This window comes from Diorhabda carinulata, chromosome 1 (assembly GCF_026250575.1).
Source record: "Diorhabda carinulata isolate Delta chromosome 1, icDioCari1.1, whole genome shotgun sequence".
Taxonomy (NCBI): domain Eukaryota; kingdom Metazoa; phylum Arthropoda; class Insecta; order Coleoptera; family Chrysomelidae; genus Diorhabda; species Diorhabda carinulata.
The window spans coordinates 34,639,876-34,662,890 of NC_079460.1; the positions used below are offsets into that span (position 1 = coordinate 34,639,876).

Sequence of the window (23,015 nt, forward strand, 5' to 3'; positions counted from 1 at the left end):
ATGTTACTTAATAATTCTTAACTATTATTCTATCATATCCGCATTCACTTGTATTATTATCCTTTAATTAAATCTTCATTATCTTTATCTAAACCAATTTCATTCCCTACTGTTTCTCCGTCTGAGTGTTCTGTAGTTAAAGAATTATCACCAAGGGTGTTAGTAGTGTCAGCATATCGTGTATGATCAAGATCTGACTGTTGGAGAAGCAAATTATTTTCATTCAAATAATTTTAATTGTATATTACATGTAGGTATTTGGAAGCGTGATTATTTTTGAGTCTGTTTCTTTTTGTTTTTAGTGGATATCTACATATTGCAAAAATGACCGTTCTATGGTAGTAGTCGTAGGTGGGCAACTTAAAATTTCTGCAACAACTTTACTATTTTTTGTAAAACCATTAATTTTCTTATCTTTGAAACTCCCAAATAAAATTATGTTGAAAATCTCCCAGTTTTTCTGGAGCAACTTCTCACATTACCATGCCTATATATTCTTTCGGTATCAATGTTTCACCTACATATTTTGTTAATATCTATTAGAAACTGTAAAATATTGTGTAAAGAACCGTATTGAATATTTCGTAATTCACTTTGTAATTAATTCAGTAAATTACAATTCAACATCACTGATCAGTTGCCAAAACCTCCCAGTTGTCGCTTTCCAATTTATTAAGCATTATGTGCAAAAAACCCATGGGTTCGACGCTCATGAGCTTGTCACACAAACAAACTTGGTATGTTTTGTGTCAAGTGTCAAATTTGAAAACATTTTTTAAATTCTTTATTTATTTGGTTCTGTGTCTGAAATACAAGGTACTTGATTAATTGAGTGAAAAATACGAATAGATACTCTATGGAAGCACTTCTTTGAAACAATACTTTTTACTATATATACCTTCTAAAGCCCTTTTATAGTCTTCTATTAATGTAATAATGCATTTTCTCAATTTGTTTGTGTATCCAATAACATAAAAAAATTTATTTGAAATAAACACAAATGTTAATATGTTAGTTGGTAAAATGTTGGCAGCCAACTTCATGTATGTCATATGTCAGTTGTCTAAGTTGTCGCTGAAAATGATATGTAATGTAGCAAGCGTATTTTTCTTTATATATTACCAAGAACAGATACAATCTCTAGCTGGAGAACTGTGAATATGCCAAAACATTTTAATGAGTACGAGATTTACCCAGCCTACTGTCTAATATCATCAGATAATGATCCAGTACAATATGAAGATGCAGTGAAAGTGAAAGATTGGAGAGATGCTATGGAAAAGGAGTTGACTCGCACGAAAATTTGAAAACGTGGTCTGAAACGAATCTACCTACAGGTAAAACAGTAATTGAGACTAAATAGGTATACAGACCAAAGGAATATGGAACAAAGAAGGAAGAGTGGTGGCTAGAAGCTTTCAGATGAAGGAGGAGCATCCATTTGAACCTGTCTACTCGCCTATTGCTTTTATGTCAACAATAAGATTAATTCTATCAATGGCATTGCAACAAAATTTTAAAATAAGACAGTTGGACATTCCAATGGCTTTTCTTAATGGCTATTTGGAAAATGAAGTATATATCTATGCCACCTGGTCTAGAGTCAAAATCACCAGTTTTAAAATTAAACAGATCTTTATATGGATTCAAAGAGTCTCCTAAAATATGGAATGATACATTTAATGACTTTGCAAGTAAGAACAAATTTGAAAGATCAAAATATGATTGTTGTTTGTATCATAATGGAAAAGTATGGATCCTTATTTATGTCGATGACATGTTGGTAGTCGGAGAAGAAAAGGAAGTGGAAACAGTAGTCAATTTATTGAAGAATTTTTTAGGTATGGATATAACAAGGACAGAAAATAAAATAGTAAATAATCAGAAGTATATAGAGAAGCTGCTAGACAAGTTTAACATGAAAGAATGTAAATCAAAAACAACACCTATGGTCAAAGGATTTCAATACTTAAGTGAAAACGAAATAATAGAAGTGCCTTATAGACAAATAATATGAGGACTTATGTACCTGTCCACAACCACCAGACCTGATGTGACTTTTTCAGTATCTTATTTGAGTAGATTTCTAGATAAACCTACAGTTGAAGTACGGAACGCAGCGAAAAGAATCTTACATTATTTGCAGGGAACAAAAGAAATGGGGCTAATATTCTACAAAAACACTACTGATGAAATTAAACTAGTGGTATATTCAGATGCTGATTGGGCAACAGATACAACTGACAGAAAGATTGTAGTGGTTGCATAATACTGTATGGAATGAATCCAATATCATGGTTTTCAAAGAAGCAAAACTGTGTAGCATTATCTACGGCAGAAGCTGAATATGTGGCAGCGGCTAGTTCTACTCGAGACCTAGTGAATATAAAGGGTATTTTGAGTGATTTTAATATTATTATCGGCGCAGTTCTTTATTGTGATAATAAAAGTTCTATTTTAATGTCAAAGTCCAATGAAAATTCTAAGAGAGCTAAGCACATAGATATTAAGAATCATTTTTTAAAAGACTTAGTTACGAAAAAAGAAATTACTGTAAGTTATGTGTCAACAAAACAAAATTTAGCTGATATATTGAATAAACCTTTAGTTAAGGATACTTTCATTTACTTAAGAGGAAAATTAAGTGGAGTCTAAGTAGTTAGGTTGCGATTTTCATGTATCATTGTATGAAACATTTTAATCGAGGAGTGTAGTTGGTAAAATGTTAGCAGCCAACTTCATGTATGTCAGTTGTCGCTGAAAATGATATATAATGTAGCAAGCATATTTTTCTTTATATATTAATAAAATATTTAAACTTCTAGAAAGTAATCATTATTTCAATGCAAAAAGGCTCTTCCAAGTAATAATCAAACATAAATTGAATAAATACCTCCAGAATGTCAATTCTACAGTTTGTGTTTAAAACACAATTTTAAATGTCATGGAGCCCAAATATTTATCTGGTCAATGCTAAAACGTAATTGTGCTCGACACACAGATCTTGAAAACGGGGGTTCGAAACCATACACATCAAGTAAATAGCCTGGGATATTATCCCTAAAAGAAAAGAAAAGAAGAAGGACATTTGGAAACTAACCTCAACTTTATGAAATAAAAGTAAATAAAAAGACATTATAGCCGATAACTAATTACCACTATTTAATATAGTTCATTAGAGATATTTTCATTTTACTTGAATTATGACTGAAAGTAATGAAGATTTTAGTTTCGACATTGATGATGTTTCTATTAATTCGGAAGAACAAGTTCAAATAACTCCTGCAGAAGTAATCGAGTTAATTGAAGAAGCTTGGATAAATGAAAAATTTGCCCCAGAGATTCTTCCTCACAAATCAGAAATAGTAGAAATTATTCTAGATCAAATATCTAACATGGAAGAAAATATAAAAAATCTATGTAGCACAGATTTTACGAAAATTATTTACCAACTTGAAGTGGATAGGCTTCGTTTTTTAGTTTCTAGTTATTTAAGAACAAGACTAGAGAAAATAGAAATTCATGTAAACCATATATTAGGAGAAGAAGCTAAAAGAATAGATAAAAGGAGTGATCTGTACTTAAGTCACGAAGAACTTAAGTTTGCAAAGGAGTTTTCATTCAGTAAGTATTGTATAAAGATTCATTATGTATCATATATTATTTTGGATAAAATTAATTCAAATTATTTTATTGTTATATAGAACTGCTACTATAAGTATTAAGTATACTTGTTTATCAACATTGGTCCAATTCATTGATAAAAAAAATGGTATTTGTATTTCATATGAGACTTATTGTAATTATGGGATGACTACTTTTTCAAATTTTTAATATAGATATAGACAGGTTATTATATTTAAGGGTGTCTACTACTACTAACTTTTAAAATTTTTTATATAATAATTTTCATAATCTCTTTGAAAACGTGAAAACTTGTGATTTAGAGTTTGGAATGTTATATGTAAAGATGAATGTACTACAATGTAGACCATACCAAAAGAAATATATAACTTATTTGTTTGTATAAATTACATTTCTATTCGTGTATGATAACTTTGATGTAAAATATGTAAAAAGTTATTGAGTATTCCAGACAATTCTTTATCTTAGATAAGCTATGGCAAAGATTATATAAATATATTTTGTTTAAGATTTTTATTTCCCAATTCAAAAGAATTAAAAATCCTTCCCTTTTCCCCATCCTTTGTGGTTAGTAGACATTGCATTGATACCTGAATATTTCAAGAGTCATCATATAGAAATATATTGATTAATTAATCAACAAAAGATCAGTGAATATTATAGCTATGATTGCTCCATCAATATATTATATAATACAAAGCAGCTACCAATTTTTTGGTTTTCTTTTGCAGCTATGGAACAGTACTTTGACAAATTAATGAGGTTCTATCCTGGTGTACCATCAGAAACTTGGTCAAATCAAATTGTTGAACCAAATAATAATAGTTTTGTATTTTTAAAATCAAAAAATAGGGTAGAAGGGGTATTGATTGATAAAAATGCTACAGACAGTGATTTGATTGATTTTGATACTGGATCTCAAATAATTATTTCATATAACAGTGTGTCTGATTTAATAAAAAAGAGTGATGTTCAATTGATTTAATTTTGTTAGTTACATGGAATTATTAACTTAAGTATTAGATATAATGCACACTAAAAAAACACTATTTATCAAGGAATTCAATTAATAATGTTTGAAACCTAGTTCCATTATTTTAACTGTTAGCTTATTGATTAGGTATACTATTTTATAAATTATGTATGTAATGTTCAATGTTTGTCTTTATAATTTAATATGTATTTCCATTGTTATTCAATTAAATTGTTATATACATTTGTTTTCATAAATTTTTGTTATTTCTTCATACTTTTACAGATATAAATTAAGCCAAAGCTAATTTTTGCCTCCTCACACCTCCACCATATACTATTCATTTCTATTTTTGTTTATTAAGTTGAAAGTTCTGAAACTGTTGTTAATGTTCTATATTAAACACTTTATACTACCAATGCACCATTATAAAAATGCAACAGCTTAAGAAGATGCTAGTGAAAATGTTTAGGGTAGGAGTAGTAGGAAATGTGTTTGGTTCATCTACAATTATGGACTTCTCGTATGTTGCTTAAAATGTCCATGGTAAAATTACCTGAGAAATCATCAAGGGAGACTAACAAATTATTTTAGCTTATGTAACAGTTATCTGTATCAAAACTTACAATGTGATTTATGAACAACTAATAGTTTCTGTAAAAAGCTTTTTATTTTAGTGATGGTTGATTGATCATCAAAACATGATGATTTCATTATTACACCTCGTAACCTCATTTTATAATGTTTCAAGGGTAAACAACTCCAAGTAAACTGGTGATAAAAAATGGTACCTGGTCTTCCAAGAAACCACAAAACATTTACTTGGTAATACGAAGTTTTCAAATACCTCAGATGCTCTGCTTAAAAAAATTATGGTGATTTTTGATTGTGTTTTTATTTTTTTAATTGATAACGCTCACTTCCATCTGGGTTACAGTTATAATTTTTGAACCTATAGACAACACACCCATAAAGATGCTGAATTGAACGGAGCTGCAGGAGTAAATAACACTGTGTATTGAGGATATCCTAATTAAAGCTAAATGAATACTACTTATTGTACTTTATATTAGTGGCAAATAAAATATACATCTGTATTTGTTAGTAATTGTTCAGCACCACATTCCTCAAAAACTGTTATTCATAATTGTTTTTTATTATCTGTTTCAGCCTTATGATCTGTATTGAATGCTTTAATTATATCAAAATAGAAATGTTTTCAGTCTTCATTAATTAATCAATTCCAGTTTATTGTACAGTTGTGTTTTAGTACATGTCACATGCATTCAAATATATTTGCATTTGTTGTAATCAAGGTAAACCCTTTTATAAATAAAGTAATCAAAGGGATATTGTCCTTGATATTAAATTTTGTGTTATAGTATAATATATATATAATTGTTGCCAGTGACAACACCATAGTTCACTTTTCTGCAAGAGATGTATTAATAACTATTAGCCACCTCGTCCAGGTAGTCAAAAGAAGTAAAATTATTGGAGTTTAGAAAAATAACAAGGTGACCTAGGGAAATTTTTTGAATGATAAGCTTCCTCATTATTTCTTCTACTACAATGTGTGTTAAAAATATCCGCATAGTTTTCAATAATGACCGCCACATCTAAGGGATATGGCAAAAAAACTGAGATATACATTTAGAACTGTTCGAATTAGGTATCAATATAGATAATGAATAAGACTTATTTGAAAAGTGACGCCTTAATTGTTTGAGACATCTGAAATGATTTCAACAAGAACAAAGAAAACACGTTTTATTAAAAATGAATTTATTGTCAGATACATAATTACATTGTGATGTTGAATAATCTCATCATAAATGATACAATATATCTTGAAAATATAACAAACCAAAATTATAGTCCCTAGTCCATTTTAAATAATTTTTTATTTTCTTAAAAATTAAAAAACAGGTAGTCGTTTTCTTTGGTCAAATATGAATAAGTACCAAATTGTCATAAATTGACTATCCCTGAAATATGCAATTTCAAAATTGTTATAACCGTTTATGGACGGAATATTTATATGTTTAATATTTAGGAATGAAACAAACATTCATCACTTGACAAAAATAATATAACCATATGATACAATTATTGGTAATATTCACTAATAAAAAATATTTCATTTGATCTAGTTTTGCAAATCAACATTAAAAAGTTGTCAAAGTAATAAAAGTAAATACAGTGAATAAAATATATTTTTTAATTGCGTATCTCAAGGTTCAATCTATACAACTGCTAAGATTGTAAAAATAATTTTATAACAATCAACTACTTACAAGGACGTTCATTAATATGATTAAGTTCAGTATTTTGCATGAACTTTGAAGTATCAAAGTAGGGGTTTCAGAGGTAGTAGCCATCAATTAACTTCATATTTGCAACTCAATTACAATATAACAGTGTGTCCCGTAGCGCCTTGGCAAAAACGTTTTCAAATGGAACACCCTGTATTTCACCTCAATTGGTATCCACTTCACTTCCTCGTTACAAAAACATGCTGTGATAGAATAAAACAAAATAAATAAGAATTAGTCTCAGCATGTAGATACTTCAATGGGTAAATTTTTAGAGCTAATGCAACTTGCAGCTCGTTTAATTATAGTCTGGTTATGATTTCAATGCAAAATTAATTACAATTTGAATTCTTGTAACGTGGTTGTTTGGTACTTTCCAAATGTGAAAAAATGAACTTTGATCTGGTGACTTCGATAAACTGAAGAGAAACAGATACTGAACTTGATAATACTAACTATACATTATTAGTAAAATATATGTTTAAGTAGCAAAGCCTTAAACTAGCACCAGTTTATAAAAATACTGGTAGCATCATAAAAAACATCAAAAGCTTAAGATTACAATTGTCGTAGTTATAATCACTACAAACTACAATAAAAATAGTTTCTGAAACTCCATAATCGAAGGCAATATTTCACTTATTTTAATCTGAAGGGCACTTATGTCTACAAAAATATCTTTTAATATAAAAGTGTAAATGACTAGATTTTACATTTATTCTTACAACATGTACCAACTTATTTATATAAATATTCACATTTGAATTAAAATTGATAAGCACTAGGTATATGATAATGTTTTTATTTTTATAAAATGAATTTCATTTTATTTTTCATTGAACTGTAATTCATCTCAAAATTATTCATAAATACATAAAATTCCATGAGTTTTTAAAACAATAAAACTACAAACAAAAAATTAAGTACATTATTCAATTCCCCAAATTAATGAATAATGAATAAGTTGATAACATTGTAATTATGAATGTAAATCAAGTATCTGAGGTAACACACTAAAAATTAATTTTCTTTTTGTGATTAACTATATCTAATATAACCACCCATACCTCATTTTACATGAACATACCCGAGGTAAATTTAACCTACAAACAATGTGTTTTATTATATAGTCACTAATAGTTATCACCTGAATAATTTGTTCGGAAAATACTGGATTATAAAATACCCATGTCATGGAAGAAATGGGTTTGTGTAATTCTCATTTCCAAAAAGGTGCGACTATCGTTTTTCTATGTTGCATCAAATACATTTTGGGATTTTGATTCCTTAAAATAAGTATGACATTGCATTTTAAAGATCCGTTATAGTTATCAAAAAATGTTGTCATTATATTATTTATTTTTATACATAAAAATGAGAACTACCATTATCACAAAAAATTAAGAAAGATGTTTATGTGATCTTAGTAAAGGTATTGCTTGATAATAGATAATTCAATTTTACTTGTAAATAATTTTAAAATGGAAGATAAAAGATCTTATAGTTTCGGCATTATCTTTTTGTCTTTATGCACGTAGATTGTGTGGCATTCAAGCAGATTTATATTTCCTAAAAACTTTTAGACAAATTGATAGATCATTAAACATAACATTCAAGGGAATTGTTCTGAAAAAATTTATCCAATTTTGTAAAAAACCCGCCTTAACTAATTTATATCTAGTTGTACCATGATATTAGAGGAAAGTATAGTAACTCAGTTTTTAATCATTTTGAAGTTTGTCTATTTTAAACATAGATAGAAATTTTAGTAGAATGTCTTGAGGAGGACTAGATCCGTCAGAGAATACCAATTCAAAATGTTCAATACCAATTCTAGTGATCTTTCCCCGACGGATCTAATCCTCTTCGAGACATTCCACCAAAATGTCTATCTGCTATAGCCATACACCAATAAACAAATATGTAAAGCCAAATATACATACTATAAGAAGAGGAAAAGTCACAAACATAATAATCGTTGCAATAACAACCTAATTTTTTAAATGGCACTAGAAAGTAGAGATCAAGATGAACATTTTTTTATAAGTACGAAAATTTTGCAGATAATGCATTTGTTAATCATTAATGAATTCGATACCTCACTTTTAAAAGATCATTTCATCTTGAAATAAATTACTGATTAATTATTTTGTTCACGATTCTAACGGTTATCCTTGCTTTCCATTATTGGTGTGTCAAGAGACGCAGATCCGTATTTCTTCTTATAGTCTTCCTGTGCAACACTTGTTAGCATTTTTGACATAGCTGGCCCAGTTTCTTTAACCATTTTACTAAAGTAACCTTCGGGATTTTGTAAAAGTGTATAGGGATGATCGAATTCCATTGCTTCACCAGCGTCCATAACTAGAACTCTATCAGAATCCATAATGGTATTCAATCTATGAGCAATAGTGAGCACTGTACAATCCTTAAATAGTTCACGGATAGTTTTTTGAATAAGACTGTCAGTACTGAAAATAACGATTTTAAATTAATTATATCAATTCAAAAGATCCATAAACTTAATTTGTATGAATATTACTATGATTAGAGTATTTGATTAAAAAAGTCAATACAAAATTTTGAGAACAGATTTTCTCTCTCTTTTCTTTTATTTGTTCACTAATATTATATGAACACCTAATTTAAATGTTTTATAACATTATTTATTGTACTTACTTTGGATCTACGTTAGCAGTAGCTTCATCCATAACAAGAATTTTGTTATTTCGGACAATAGCTCGAGCAAGACAAATTAATTGTCTTTGACCTGCACTGAAATTAGAACCTCCTTCACTGACAGCTTGATTTAGATCTGTTATAGCATTTTTCAGCTCAACCTAAAAGTAAACAGTCATTTTTCTCATGCATTGTAAACTTATATGATGTCAGATCACAGAAAGTTAATAATGAACAAAACTTGAAAGAATGAGAATAAATAACATTTCCACTAAGCATCGCTAGTAATGAGGAACAAACCAATATACAAAAAAAGTTGGAAAGAATAGCAATAAATATACCATTAACATTAGTTTTTCAGAACTGATGAAAGCAGTAGATCTTTTCAAACTCAATTGGATCAAAATACCATCTAAGTATGTAAAATATATTGTGGTCAAAAAAAAATACTGAATGAAATAACTTACGTTTTCTATGGCTTCCCATAAAACCTCATCACTGTATTTCTCAAAGGGATCCAAATTATATCTGATTGAAGCCGAGAATAAAACTGGCTCCTGAGGAATGATTGATATATTTAGTCTCAAATCAGTTAAACCAATTTCAGCCGTATCGATTTCGTCTATTGAAATGGTTCCTTCAATTGGCGCTAATCGGAACAAAGATGCGATAAGAGTTGATTTTCCTGCTCCTGTTCTTCCCACAATGCCAATCTGGAATGATGTACAACATATAATTTTTCTAAATGTTCTTGATTTTAGGTCTCTTCTGTTTTAATATTAGTTTTTTTTAATACTTTTTGAAAGATTGATGAAAAATTGACTCAGTAAGGCTGAGGAAAAATGAATTTTTCTTATTAGAGCAAATATCTATTTTGATTTTATTCTTATTTTGATGTTCATGATGTAGATGATCTATTGATTAATATAAATAAGCAAATTGTCGGTGTCAACATCATAAGATAGGAATACATAAATAAGTATATGGAACATTTTGATTGTAATAATGCACTGGGTGTCCGGAAGTATATAGATAATGTCCTCGAGATAAAAATATCAAAGTGCTCGGGTTAGTTTAACAAGTGAAAGATCTATCTAGAAAACTGTACATGAGTTACTGTGTAAGCACGCATAGTTAGTGTGCTTTTTAGACAAAAAACATTTTTTCTACTACCGTATGTAAAGTACGTACAGTAGTGCATAAAATAACGTATTATTAAAGTCTCCGTAGTATAGTGGTTAGAGTACAAGGTTCACATGTGGGAGGTCCCAGGTTCAAGTCGCATAGATGTCTTTTTTTATTTTTCTACTTATGTAGTAATAATTATTTTTAGACGGCATTTATACATGCCTAAAAGAAAAGTTGTTAAATTTAATAATAGAAAATCGTCTGTTTTAATATTTTATTCTAATCTTGATTAAAATGTTCAAAATATTAATAAACATATAATAATATTTTATAAGGAAAATTAGGAACTTCTTTATTTTGATAAAATTTTTGCTAGTAGAAAAAATATTGTATGCAATTCATATTCAGTTACACACCCACCAATATTATTGAATTAGTTGAATATAATATTTGAGAAAATTATATAATATGGATGGATATTACATTACATTCTCAGCCAATGTAGGAAAAACCAAATATAATTCACTATTTACCTTTTCTGCAGAGTTGACTTCTATATTCAAATTTTTTAACACAGGAGGCAGTTCAAGTGCATATCTCAAAAATGTATTTTTGAAGATAATTTTTCCTTTTTCGGGCCATTCTCTAGGTGGTTTCTTTTTAGACTCAAATGGTCCTTCCTTTGTTAACTTTGTATATTGTAAAACTCTTTCTACACTAACCATGTTACTAGCAACTTCAGCAGTTTGTCTAACACCAAACTGTAACATTCCTGTTAAAATTAAACTCTGGGATATTACTAGGCCTACATTACCACCAGTGGTGTTTTCTGAAATAAAACATTGATTATTATTAATAATTAATTTGTGCGCAAAATGGTTTCAATCAATATAGGATTATATACTATTTAAATTTTTATTTTGTATTTATTTTTTATTTTCTTTTGTCTTATCCAAAAAAGTTCCCTAGGGCAATTATTTGTTTGTTCTCCTTAAACGTAAATTATACATTACATATTTGATATGCACGTAATAGGTTTGCAGAAAAATTAGATTATTGACTGTTTTTGTTTTCTGGGTTTCCTACAATTTGTCATTTTCATATTCATAAGTTAGCAATTTGTTGGATTCTATTGAATATCAGATATCCGAGATGTTTTGCACAACTGTGAAAGGTTATGAATATAAAATTTTTCAAAAGGATGGAAGGCTATAGAAAATCAAAGTTAAAAACTAAAAGAAAAAGAATAATTTTTTAATTAATGGTGGATAAAGAGGGCTTTTTAATTAATAAGCCAATTATAATCTTGATTTTTTCTGGTAATAATATCATAACAATAATTTAGTAAAGTTTTCAAGAGCAAAAAACTCAGGCATAAATTCTACTAGTCTTTTCAAAGTTTCACAATATCAATAATACCATCAAAAATATACTCACCATTCCTAAAGACTAAAAACTGGAAAGTGACCAATATTAAAAATAATGTACTGATAACATCTAAGTAAAATCCAAATGCTGTACTACTAACAATAAATAAAAACCATGTACTTGTATGTTGATCTTGTAGAACATCGAATTCTTTAATAACCATTGATTCAGCATCTGAAGATCTGATTGTTGATATACCATATAAGGTAGCAGAAACATGTGAAAATACTGGAGCACGTGCTTGAAAGAAAAATTTATATAAATCATCAATCGTTTATTCCAATATTATAATTCTTTATCATTTTCAATCATCGAATTAACTTTCTAAGGATATGAATTACAAGAAATCTAACTTGATAAATACGACTATACAAGGTGATTAATACTATAAAGTTCAGTATCTCCTATATCTCATGTTTACTAAAGGAAAATATTGATTATGTGTTAAATGTTAAAATACTTTTATTGTCTCTACATTCATTTGTTAAATAATAATTCAAGCCCCGAAAAATCAACTTTTTTGTTACATCCTAATAAACACATGTATCTAGGAAACTTTTCCTTCAATCAATCAAAGTTTGATTCTATAGGTTTATGCCTCTATGGTAACAGACCATGATAAAGTCTTGCAATACATTTTGATTGCATTCACTAGTATCCATAACAATAATGAATGTCTTAGAGACTTAACAAAAATATATAATATTTCATTTGTTCTGTAATTTCTATAAATCGATAATTGAATAACTTACTGACGCCTTCTAATCTTTTAACAGCTTGAGCAGTCGCCAAATATATTTCACGAAAATAATAAAACATGAATCCAAGTATAATTGTTGGGATAATCATCCAAGGTGTCACCACAAATACCATTATTAATATACCGGCCATAACCATGAATATCTGAACAGCATCAATTTGAGCACGAGGTAATAGTTCGTCGATTGCTCCCATGTCTTTCGAAAACCTATTCAATATACGACCTACAAAACAAAAACAAAAATCCATTGTTATGCATTTTAGATGAAACAATGTGTAAGAAAATATTATCTAACTAAATATTGAGTAAAAAATCAAAAGCTGAATTGTGTTAATCAATAATTAGAATTAAATATAATATATATAATAATTAATAATATGAGATCCTGTCTTTGCAAAGACTATTTGAACTTGAAGTTACGAACGTGAGTAGAGACGTGGACTCTAAAGGTCAGAACGATGAACTACTGGTGGCACTTGAAATGTAGCTTCACAAAAGAATGCTTCGTATTTCATCGAAAGTTACAAAAGAGAATGTACTACAAAGAGCAAACGTCCAAAAGCAACTCTTGACAACTGTAAAATACCGAAAGACATATCTTAGTCATACTTTGAGAGGTGATAAATATAGTGTATTACAGCTCATACTCGCCACGCCGCGAAGTTGGATGAAAGTAAGTCATGGCTCAGAAATATTCGAGACTGGACTGGCATAAGAAGGGCTGGTGGACTTTTTCGTTTGGCAGAGCACCCTATATGCCATGGTGATGGCCAAGTCAGGGAGACCAGAAAGCATATGAAAGGATAAAAAAGAGACAACTAATATACATCATGTTTTCTGTGTTGAATAATTTTATTTATATCCAGTTACCAAAATAGTAACTAGAAAGCCTTTGGGATGGATTTAAATTATTATTTTTCCTATTTTTTCTTTTATAATTTATCGACATTAAAATTAATGTAAACCTTTTATTTCCAAAACATCTTTAAGGAATATTTTTAACTCATTTCTGTAATAATAACTTCTATTATACCTCGAAACATCAACAGTAAGAAATGTTCACATACTAACTTACCTGAGGGATTTGTGTCAAAAAACCGCATTGGAGCTTGGAGCACATTATGGAACATATGATTGTGTAAAACTTTAGAAGCAGTCATACAGACATAATAATACAGAAACGATCTTAAAGTTAGCAATACGATAGAACCAATGATCAAAGCTGTGTAGATCATAATATAGTAATTTTGATTAAAATCAGTTGTTGAGTTCATTGGCAGGGTAGAATTACTGTCCAAAATAGGTAGTAATGTAGTCAGTGTAGTTGAATTATCCAATAGTTTAGAGTTTCTAACATTATCATAATCAATGTATCTTTCTGCCTCACTGTTAGTCCTTGAAAACAAATAAACAATTTTAGAATATGATAAGTATCTTAAATGTTTAAAAATGCTGTACTATAGTCGAGTATCTGCTCAAACATAAAATAGCAAAATAAGGCATTGATATAGAGTAAGAGCAATGTCACGGTTTCAGAAAATAGCTTAAAAGGTGTATGGTAGCACGGTGAATTTTACCCATATTATGACGTTTAAACAGGTGTTACTTCTGCACTTGAACCTCACAGGTACATTTAGAAATTGTGCAATACTTAAAGATGAAGTTCCAAAAGTATCTAGTGACAGTAATTTTACAAATGCGTTTCTGTCTAGAACTGACATAAAACTGTTTCTAGCAATTACCTAAATACACCATAAACAATTTTTTTAAAACATAAAAATTTTCTTGTTATTCTTGATGAATTATCATGAGCTTACAGGTTGCTGAGGCTTACAGTTTTTATACTTTTGGGCTCATGCTTGTTTTCATTAAAATTTGGTGTAAAATCCGTATATTTATAATTGAACCCACAATAACTACTCTACAATTATATACCGCCCAAAATCCATTATACCACTGAATAGAGGTTATAAACACAGAAAAACTACATATAAACAAAATAACTAAAGTAATATAAATTAGTTTGTTAGTTGAGTTTTAAATTTGAAATTTTCAAGAAAAAAATTTACACTAAAATAAAACCTTGTTTTGAGATTCACAATCTGCTGATGAGTGATGTATCCAATCGTGGATCATAGTTTCCGAAAAGCCTTATAGGATAGTAATTTTATTATTATTAAAACCATATAAGAATAATTTTAATGAATCGCTGTAGCCACAAAAAATTCATGATAAAACTTTCTATTGAAAGGTAAAATCTGTACATACCAGTAAGTCAACCATAAATCCGAAGCATTGGTTACCATTTGAGCTATGAAAAACATAAGAAGGGTGATAAATAATAATATTATGCTGCCACCAGCACGGAAATATTCAAGATAAAGTTTAGTTGATACACTGCCTCTTTCTACTTCTTCTTCGATTTCTGGCGGTGCTCCCTCAGGTACCATAGAACTCTAAAAATTAAATAGTAAATAAAGTAAGAATCACTAAACTGAGAAGATTCTCATAAAATATCATCAAAGCCACTGCAGAAAAATTTGATCTTATTTTTAAAATCAATACAGATTGTTCAAATATTTATATTATTTTTAGGATATTTACCGCCAGTGATGTATTGGACTGGTATTGATTAACTTTCTTGACTGAATTTATTGATACAGTACTTATCATACTTTCTTGTTTAGCTAATACTACTTCTTTTTGCTTCTCCTTCTCTTCATCGGGTTCTTGTTGTAAGATATTCAGTTCCTTCTCTGACAATTCATTGAAATTTCCTACTTTTTCTATTTTTCCCTAAAAGCAAAAGTTATATTCAATATATATGACATCAATGATGGGTAGATTGTTTATTTTTTATGTTTGTTCATTTTATTTTCATTTTACAGTTTTGTTGCTTAGAACCGCGTCATTTATTGTTCTTTGAAAAAGGTAACAAGTCTTTTTTACATCAATATCACTATGATATAATAAAGTTCACTAATCAAATACACCCTATTTTTTTACAAACTATTACCTACTTTTAAAACACAGAAAGAGCGATATAGATACAAAATATTGAGTTTACTCAATGGAAGTCCGTGTTTTTCACCAAAAGGTAGAAATAAGCTGGCTAACAAAGTAGTATGCCGCAGAAAATATATTTGAATTTCAATAATTTAATGTATAATTCCAAAAAAGACAAACTCCTCTACTCAGTTATGAAAAGTAAAATGAGGAGAGAAGGGAATATCAAATGAGAGATCGATTACAGAAGCTCCCAAGGATATTGGAAAAAACAACAATAAAATAACCAATTTCGAATTTTTTGAACCCTTGATGATATTTCATACGGAACACATTGTTTACTCTACCACTACACCAACACTCACGATTACACTGTCTGATGCGCGTTTCGATAACCAAGTTATCGTCTTAATGATTGAAGATAAAATGGAAGAAAAAATACATGGAAACCTTTAACACAATAGGAAAATTAAAGAATAATCAGTGGTGAGGTAGGTACAACAATAAGAATGGTCACAAAGTAGGATTCTTAACAAATAATATTATTCATTATATAACAATTGAAAATAGAAGTTAATATACAAAAAGCATACAAAATATGAACAAGTTTCGTTAATCTAACCAATATATTTTGTATTAATGAAAAGAATTTGTCATATTTATAAGTACAATTTGAAATTTAAAATCAATAAGATAATCGACGTTTAATGTGATCTAACTAAATTCTTAAAAAAATAAAACATTCAAAACTTACGTTATTTAGAATAACAATCATATCAGCCTTTTTCATATATTGTAACTGATGTGTTACTAATATTCTTGTTTTTCCTTTTAAATACTTTACTATACATTCATCAAATAAATGGCGTCCAACTTTTGTGTCAACTGCCGAAAGTGGATCATCTAATAAATAAATATCTGCTTCAGTATAGACTGCTCTAGCTAAGTTTACTCTTGCTCTTTGACCACCACTCAATGACGTTCCTCTTTCTCCTACCAACGTATTTTCACCATATGGAAATTGTTTCAAATCTCTTTCCAAAGAACATACTCGTACAACATCATCGTACCTAAAAACCAAACAAATAAGTCAAGGAAATTTACACATTTCTTTTTTTTATCTAACATTCAAATAATGAACATTTATGGAAAGAATGGAAAATACTTGTATTCTGACAGAAAACTAAACAAAACCAAACTTCTCTATAAAACTATAATGTATCTGGTTATATATGGTATGAAGTCTAAAGTTACACAGACAATTCAAAGCATTCCAATTATTAATTAGATCCGCGCAAAAGACTTACAAGAAAGGTGCCTACTACATTCAAGATAGAACAAGTCAAACAAATTGGCCAACAGACTTACAACATGATTTAAGACTTGTTAGAGGAGATCTCATCACACCAGAGTTCAAGCCATACACTCAGAAGCCATGCAATTATCTCATAGAACTGTGTATTTTTAATTGCATTTAAAGAATGAAAAATATGATGTATTTCATATAAAATTTGTAAAAAGTAGTTATCTATTTTGTAACATTTAAGATATGAATCATAGCACTTGATTTTTTCTAAATTTTTTATTATTATCGACACCTTCAGAGCAAAATTCAGAAATGAAGATAGAATTTTGAATATAGAACAAAAATCAGTAATTCTAAATGAACAGATGATACCTACACCAATCAGGGTAAAATACAATCAAAATTTTAATAAAGACTGGCATAATTTGAATTTAGAAATGACTTTCAGGCAATAGCGAAAATAAGTTATAAATGGAATATGTGATAAAACTAAACAGGAAAAAAGACATATATTTACCTATTTTTCAGGAAAGGTTTTCCAAACAATATATTATCTTTCACACTAGAAACGAACAGCCAGGGTTCCTGTGAAGCATAAGCTATACTTCCACTAACATCCATATTTCCATGTGTTAGTGGTAATTCCTTTAGTAGCAACTGCAAAATACTGCTTTTTCCAGAGCCTACATTACCAACTATACAACACAATGTTCCTGGTTTGATATGCAAATTCATATCTATCAATGTTGGTACAATAGGATTTGGTGACCAACTAGCTGTAACATCTGTAAATTCAATATTTCCCAGTTTCTCACTTGGTATAATCCCGTTCGTTATTTTGTGCTTCTCTGCATTTTCTTCCAAAAGGAGGAAATCTTCTATTCTACAACAATAAAGAGGGAGATTTTCTAAATTGATTGGGATTTCTCAAGTGAGATCACACAATATAAAATATAAAATTCTGTGAAGATGAGTAAACAAAAATTGAAAATGTTCATATGGACTCTCAGGACCATTTACTATTGAAATATTTTATAAACCAAAATATTTTTTAGTAGTTTCCATTTATTTTTTTAATCATTGATTTTATCATTCCAAATCTATATATTTTTACCAAATAAAAAACGAAATTCTAAAAAATATTCAGCTTTGAATACATCAGTAAGCACACAAACGTAGTTATGGATGGTAATTAGATACTAACCTTTTCATAGAAACTTTCGCTTCAGCATATGACCATAAAGCTCTAGGAAAACATATGGCCAAAATCAACTGTATAGTGTTAACAAGCTGTGCCATAGAAAATACAATATTTCCAGATATTCTTTGTTCCATTAAAACAAAAGTTATAACTGTTACATATAGGGTAAGTCTTTCTGTAAATACAGCCATAGCAGATAAAATTCCTTGAATGTATGAAGTTTTTGAAATAAGGTCTATTTCTAATCTAAAAATATTCGAAATTAAAACAAATAATTTTTTATAATATGGAGATGGTTTACTTTCTAGAAAGTTCAACCATTTTCTCAAAAGGCTTTTCCCAAGCATACATCTTTATGACTTGAATTCCAGATGTTATTTCGTCCATAAGTTTAATTCTTCTGTCAGTTTTCAATGCAATTTTGTATCTCAATTTTCCTTGAAATTTAGACAAGATTCCTGAAAAAAGCGATATAAGTTTGCTGGTATTTCTTAGTACTTATTCTCCCTCTTTAAACCAAGAGGATTGATTTGAATTTAAGTTAGCAATTCTGTAGATTCCTGATTGGTATAATCGCAACCAGTTTTACACAGCCCTTTGACATATATTATGATTGACAATTGTATAAATTTTAAACAAATAGTCTACATTTTGTGTTTCCTTGTGGTTTTGTTATTGTTTAATTAAAAAATAATAACAGTTTTTGTTAGGATTAATTTAAAAATGGACTAAGATCATATTCCAAGTACTAGAAGACATTATTCACACCCCCTAAAAAAGGAGCTCAGTAGTCTTTGGCCACTTATCGTCTACAGAGAAGTAAAACATTATGAATTTGTATAAACAATCTCAGATGATGAACCAGAGACAAAGTTGAACGTCATTGTGTTTTAAATTGTAAAAACGTTGGGTGAGTTATCGAAAACAGCATTTTTATATGAAATTAACGGAAATAAATTTTATTTTTTACAAGTTGCTAGATCGACTGTGCTTCGATTTAGTGAAGAATATAGAAAAACTGCAATAACCATCGCATTGTTCATAGTTTCATTTTTAACAATGAAACACCAAATTTTAAATGTTGTCTACAGGTTTGAAAAATCCATCTGGAAAAGGTAAACGTTTAATAATCCTTCTGAGCATGGATTTAAAGTTAAAGATACATTACTGATATTTGAAAGTAAGAAAACTAGAGATTATTAAAGGATATGAATGGATTGGTATTTGAAAACCGGTTTACTGAATTTCTAAGAAAATTGTTAGACGGTGCTATAATTGTAATGGACAATGCATCTTACCATAGGCATTAGGTAGAAAAATAGTTTCCAGCGTTATCTATATTAAAAAAAAAACATATGCAAAGACGGTTACAATGTAAGAATATACAATTTTATATGAATAAGTTTCATATATTACTAATGAAATGGCACAAGAAATAGTGAAATGAACCCATAGAATTGGTTTGGGCTCATGTAAAAAATGAAGTGGCAGTCAAAAATACTACTCTTGAACTAAAAGATGTAAAGGATCTGACGCAAGCCTTGAAAAATGCGGCAAACATTCACTTGTAAAATTTTGTTGCACATGTCATAAAAGAAGATGAAATGTTTAAGTTAGATAGGATAATGGTTAATCTTAAAGAGCCGATAATCTTTTCTTTTTCTAGGGATAACAGAGAGGCAGATTCTCAGTGAATAATTACTTATAACTTTATATAAATATATTTAGTGTTTCTTAAGTAAACTGTTTTTAGAATGAGGATTAACTATAATAGTTATTTTTTGAAAAATAGGTCATTTTTTATAGCATTTGAAAATTTTTTATTCTTTATGGGTATCTAATCTTTCTGTGAAATATTCCAAATAAGAAATTTATGGATGATTTATTTCTAGAGCAAACAAATATTTGTTGTTTTCTTAAATCAAATAAGTTCCAGTAGTTGCACTGGAACATATTTTATATTCTTATATTTCATACTCAATCAATTTTTGATTCAATTTATCTACATCAATCATATAGTTTAATTTTTCGAAAAATAAACATCCTCTGCTTTTTGCATAATGAAATTTTCGTCTATTGTGGTTCCTTTATTCTGAATTATTTACATTTGATCAGAAACGACTCAACTTTTATCATTATTTTAAAATTTGTTTCACCAATAAATACAAAACTACGTGCACCACCAAATTTGACAACCGTTATTAAACTTCTTTCAGACGTAGTCACATATCTTGAAATTCTTTATAGATTTAATTTTACAATTCGTTGTATTTTTTTTTCTTTTTCAATAATATATTATTTATTATCTGGTTCATTATTTCCAGACTATAATTTTAGTATGACTAGTATTGTCTTATCTTTTAGTTATTTCTAGTAGTTTTCTAAAATGGTCCTCCTAGTTTAAAAACAGGGTATAGAATAGAATTATAATTATTAAGATCATTTGACTAAATGGAAAAAGGTAACCCAATTCAGTAAATTCTATTTTTAATTTAATAGTAAGGTCAAGCAAAAAATTCGGTAATTTCATTATGTCGAAACTATGAGTTTATGGAAATGTTATTCATATGAAAATTAAATAAACGTTGTATATATAAACAACAAAATACATACCTTGTAGAGGAATTGATTCTATTATTATAGCTGCCATTCCAATAATCGCTGCAGTTACACCAACTGTCCTGAACATAACGTAGAAAGACGTTACACAAACAAGAGGTGTTAACCAGATATAGTGCAAGAACATAGATGCAAAATCGAATCTCTGGACGTCATTTGATAAAAGATTAATTAGCTGCCCTGCAGCTGTTTGTCCTAGGGATGTGTGATTTAACTTTAAAAGCTGCAAACAAAAGGATATCAATATTGCAGAATATCTTTAAACAGGGACGACTAATAATTTTGATATTCATATCAAACATCAATTGTAGTGGAAAAAACTTTAACTATATCTTCTCATTAACGCAAATCTATACAGGGTGATTGATTAATTAATAATCACTTGCCATGGAAATTTCCTCTCGAGCAGAGCGGTAAGTTAATATACAGTCAAAACTTAGAAGGCACTAAAATTATTTATATTAACACAAACTTTCCATTGTACTGAAAAAAAGCTTATCCGTTAGTGAACTACCCTCTTTCAGTCTCTTAATAAACTGGTGGTACATACTTTAGCCATAATAGATTTCAACGAGTTCAATGAGCAATAAAATCATGAAGAGATTTTTGTTATGTTTTCACTTTCGAATATCGAAACATATGATTCATACATATTCAATTTCATAAATTCTTTCCTGAACTTTTATATGTTCTACCTAATTGTTGATTTACTTGATGTTAATTTTTAGCATATCTTAAATTTATTTAAAATCCAATTCCTGGTACAATGATAATCATAAAGAATTAATATTATAATTAACAAATGTTTATTTAAGTCATTATGGATTTAAAATTGGCATTTTTATTTATTTTGCATATCAATATTTAATTTTATCCATTCCATTTGAAATGTATTTACAGTCTTGTTGATTTGATTTTCACGACCTTAATTGATATAATAATCTCAGGACTTCCCAATGTAACTCAACAAACTTGTTATCTAGAACATTTTACATTCCATAGTAATGTAATATACCGGATATTCATATTTGTCATATAAGATATGTAGACTAAACAATGTGTTTACTTTATTTCAATTTAATCTCGTTATATATTGTTGCAATAATATACAGTGCATCCACAAAATTCATTTTAGATAAATAAACGGATACATACATACATATCATCTTCTACGTTGAGAGCAAAGGGTTTTATATCTTTCTAATTTTCTTTTTTTTTTATAAAATTTCCTATTAAAGTTTTGACTTCTTTTATTATTAGTACTTTATGTGAAATTGGTTTGGGTGCGTTTACGCCATATCATTTCGCATATCCCTTTTTTCCTACTCCCACCTGTTTCATAGAATTATTTGACTGATTTCTACCTTCACTTCCAGTCTAGTCATCTCTTATAGTTTCATTTCTCATTATGTACGTAAATTATGATTACATTTGCAGCTAGTCTTAAAAATTTCATTTCGGTTATATATAATTTTTTTTTTCTAGTTTCTTAGCTATTTTTGTAGTTATGTTGGGTATGGAATAACTTCTTTTCTGTTGACGAGGCCTCTTTTTATGATTTTTACTGATCTCGTCTCTTTTATTAATTTCTTCTCCTCAACTTCCTGTTCATAACATCATGTACCTACCCTGTTGCTTTCCAAGTTGCAGTTTTTTCATTTTTTCAAAGAAAAGCTATTATTGTTTAGTAGAGATTGGTGTTTGTCATAAAATCAGTACTTGAAAGAATGTGTTAGATAATTTTCTTTGAAAAATTAATAAATTGGGGTAAACACATTGAAGGAAGGAAGCTGAAGAATTTTAGAAATTAGAACCAAAAAATTAAACATTTGTTCTTAATTGATGCTTGATTGGATATATGTGGTTCTCAAAAAAATTGAGAGTAGCCTACATCTCCTCAAATCATAGATAAGACAGAAATAATCAGAGATACTAGATATTGAATATAATTAATA

The 23,015-nt window shown here is 28.7% G+C and overlaps 2 protein-coding genes across 2 annotated transcripts in view; one reads left to right on the forward strand and one right to left on the reverse strand.

Moving 5' to 3' along the window:
• The first annotated feature begins 2,156 nt into the window (after positions 1–2,156).
• LOC130896950 (DNA replication complex GINS protein SLD5) lies at positions 2,157–5,715 on the forward strand. The gene is made up of 2 exons (XM_057805377.1): positions 2,157–3,624; positions 4,377–5,715. The coding sequence occupies exons 1-2, from the start codon at positions 3,204–3,206 to the stop codon at positions 4,628–4,630; spliced, it is 675 nt and encodes a 224-aa protein (XP_057661360.1). The 5' UTR covers positions 2,157–3,203; the 3' UTR covers positions 4,631–5,715.
• Positions 5,716–6,386: 671 nt separating this feature from the next.
• Positions 6,387–23,015, reverse strand: part of LOC130890799 (ATP-binding cassette sub-family C member 4-like) — a 28,266-nt gene continuing 11,637 nt past the window's right edge. Inside the window, exons 5-18 of the mRNA XM_057795125.1 lie at positions 21,055–21,283; positions 18,743–18,899; positions 18,445–18,687; positions 17,758–18,123; positions 16,689–17,004; positions 15,533–15,724; positions 15,197–15,384; positions 14,004–14,323; positions 12,921–13,151; positions 12,178–12,408; positions 11,274–11,569; positions 10,080–10,325; positions 9,613–9,773; positions 6,387–9,404 (exon numbers count right to left, since the gene is read on the reverse strand). Of these exons, the coding sequence (XP_057651108.1) occupies positions 9,095–9,404; positions 9,613–9,773; positions 10,080–10,325; positions 11,274–11,569; positions 12,178–12,408; positions 12,921–13,151; positions 14,004–14,323; positions 15,197–15,384; positions 15,533–15,724; positions 16,689–17,004; positions 17,758–18,123; positions 18,445–18,687; positions 18,743–18,899; positions 21,055–21,283 (3,486 nt within the window). The 3' untranslated portion in view covers positions 6,387–9,094. The remainder of the gene's footprint in view (positions 9,405–9,612; positions 9,774–10,079; positions 10,326–11,273; positions 11,570–12,177; positions 12,409–12,920; positions 13,152–14,003; positions 14,324–15,196; positions 15,385–15,532; positions 15,725–16,688; positions 17,005–17,757; positions 18,124–18,444; positions 18,688–18,742; positions 18,900–21,054; positions 21,284–23,015) is intronic.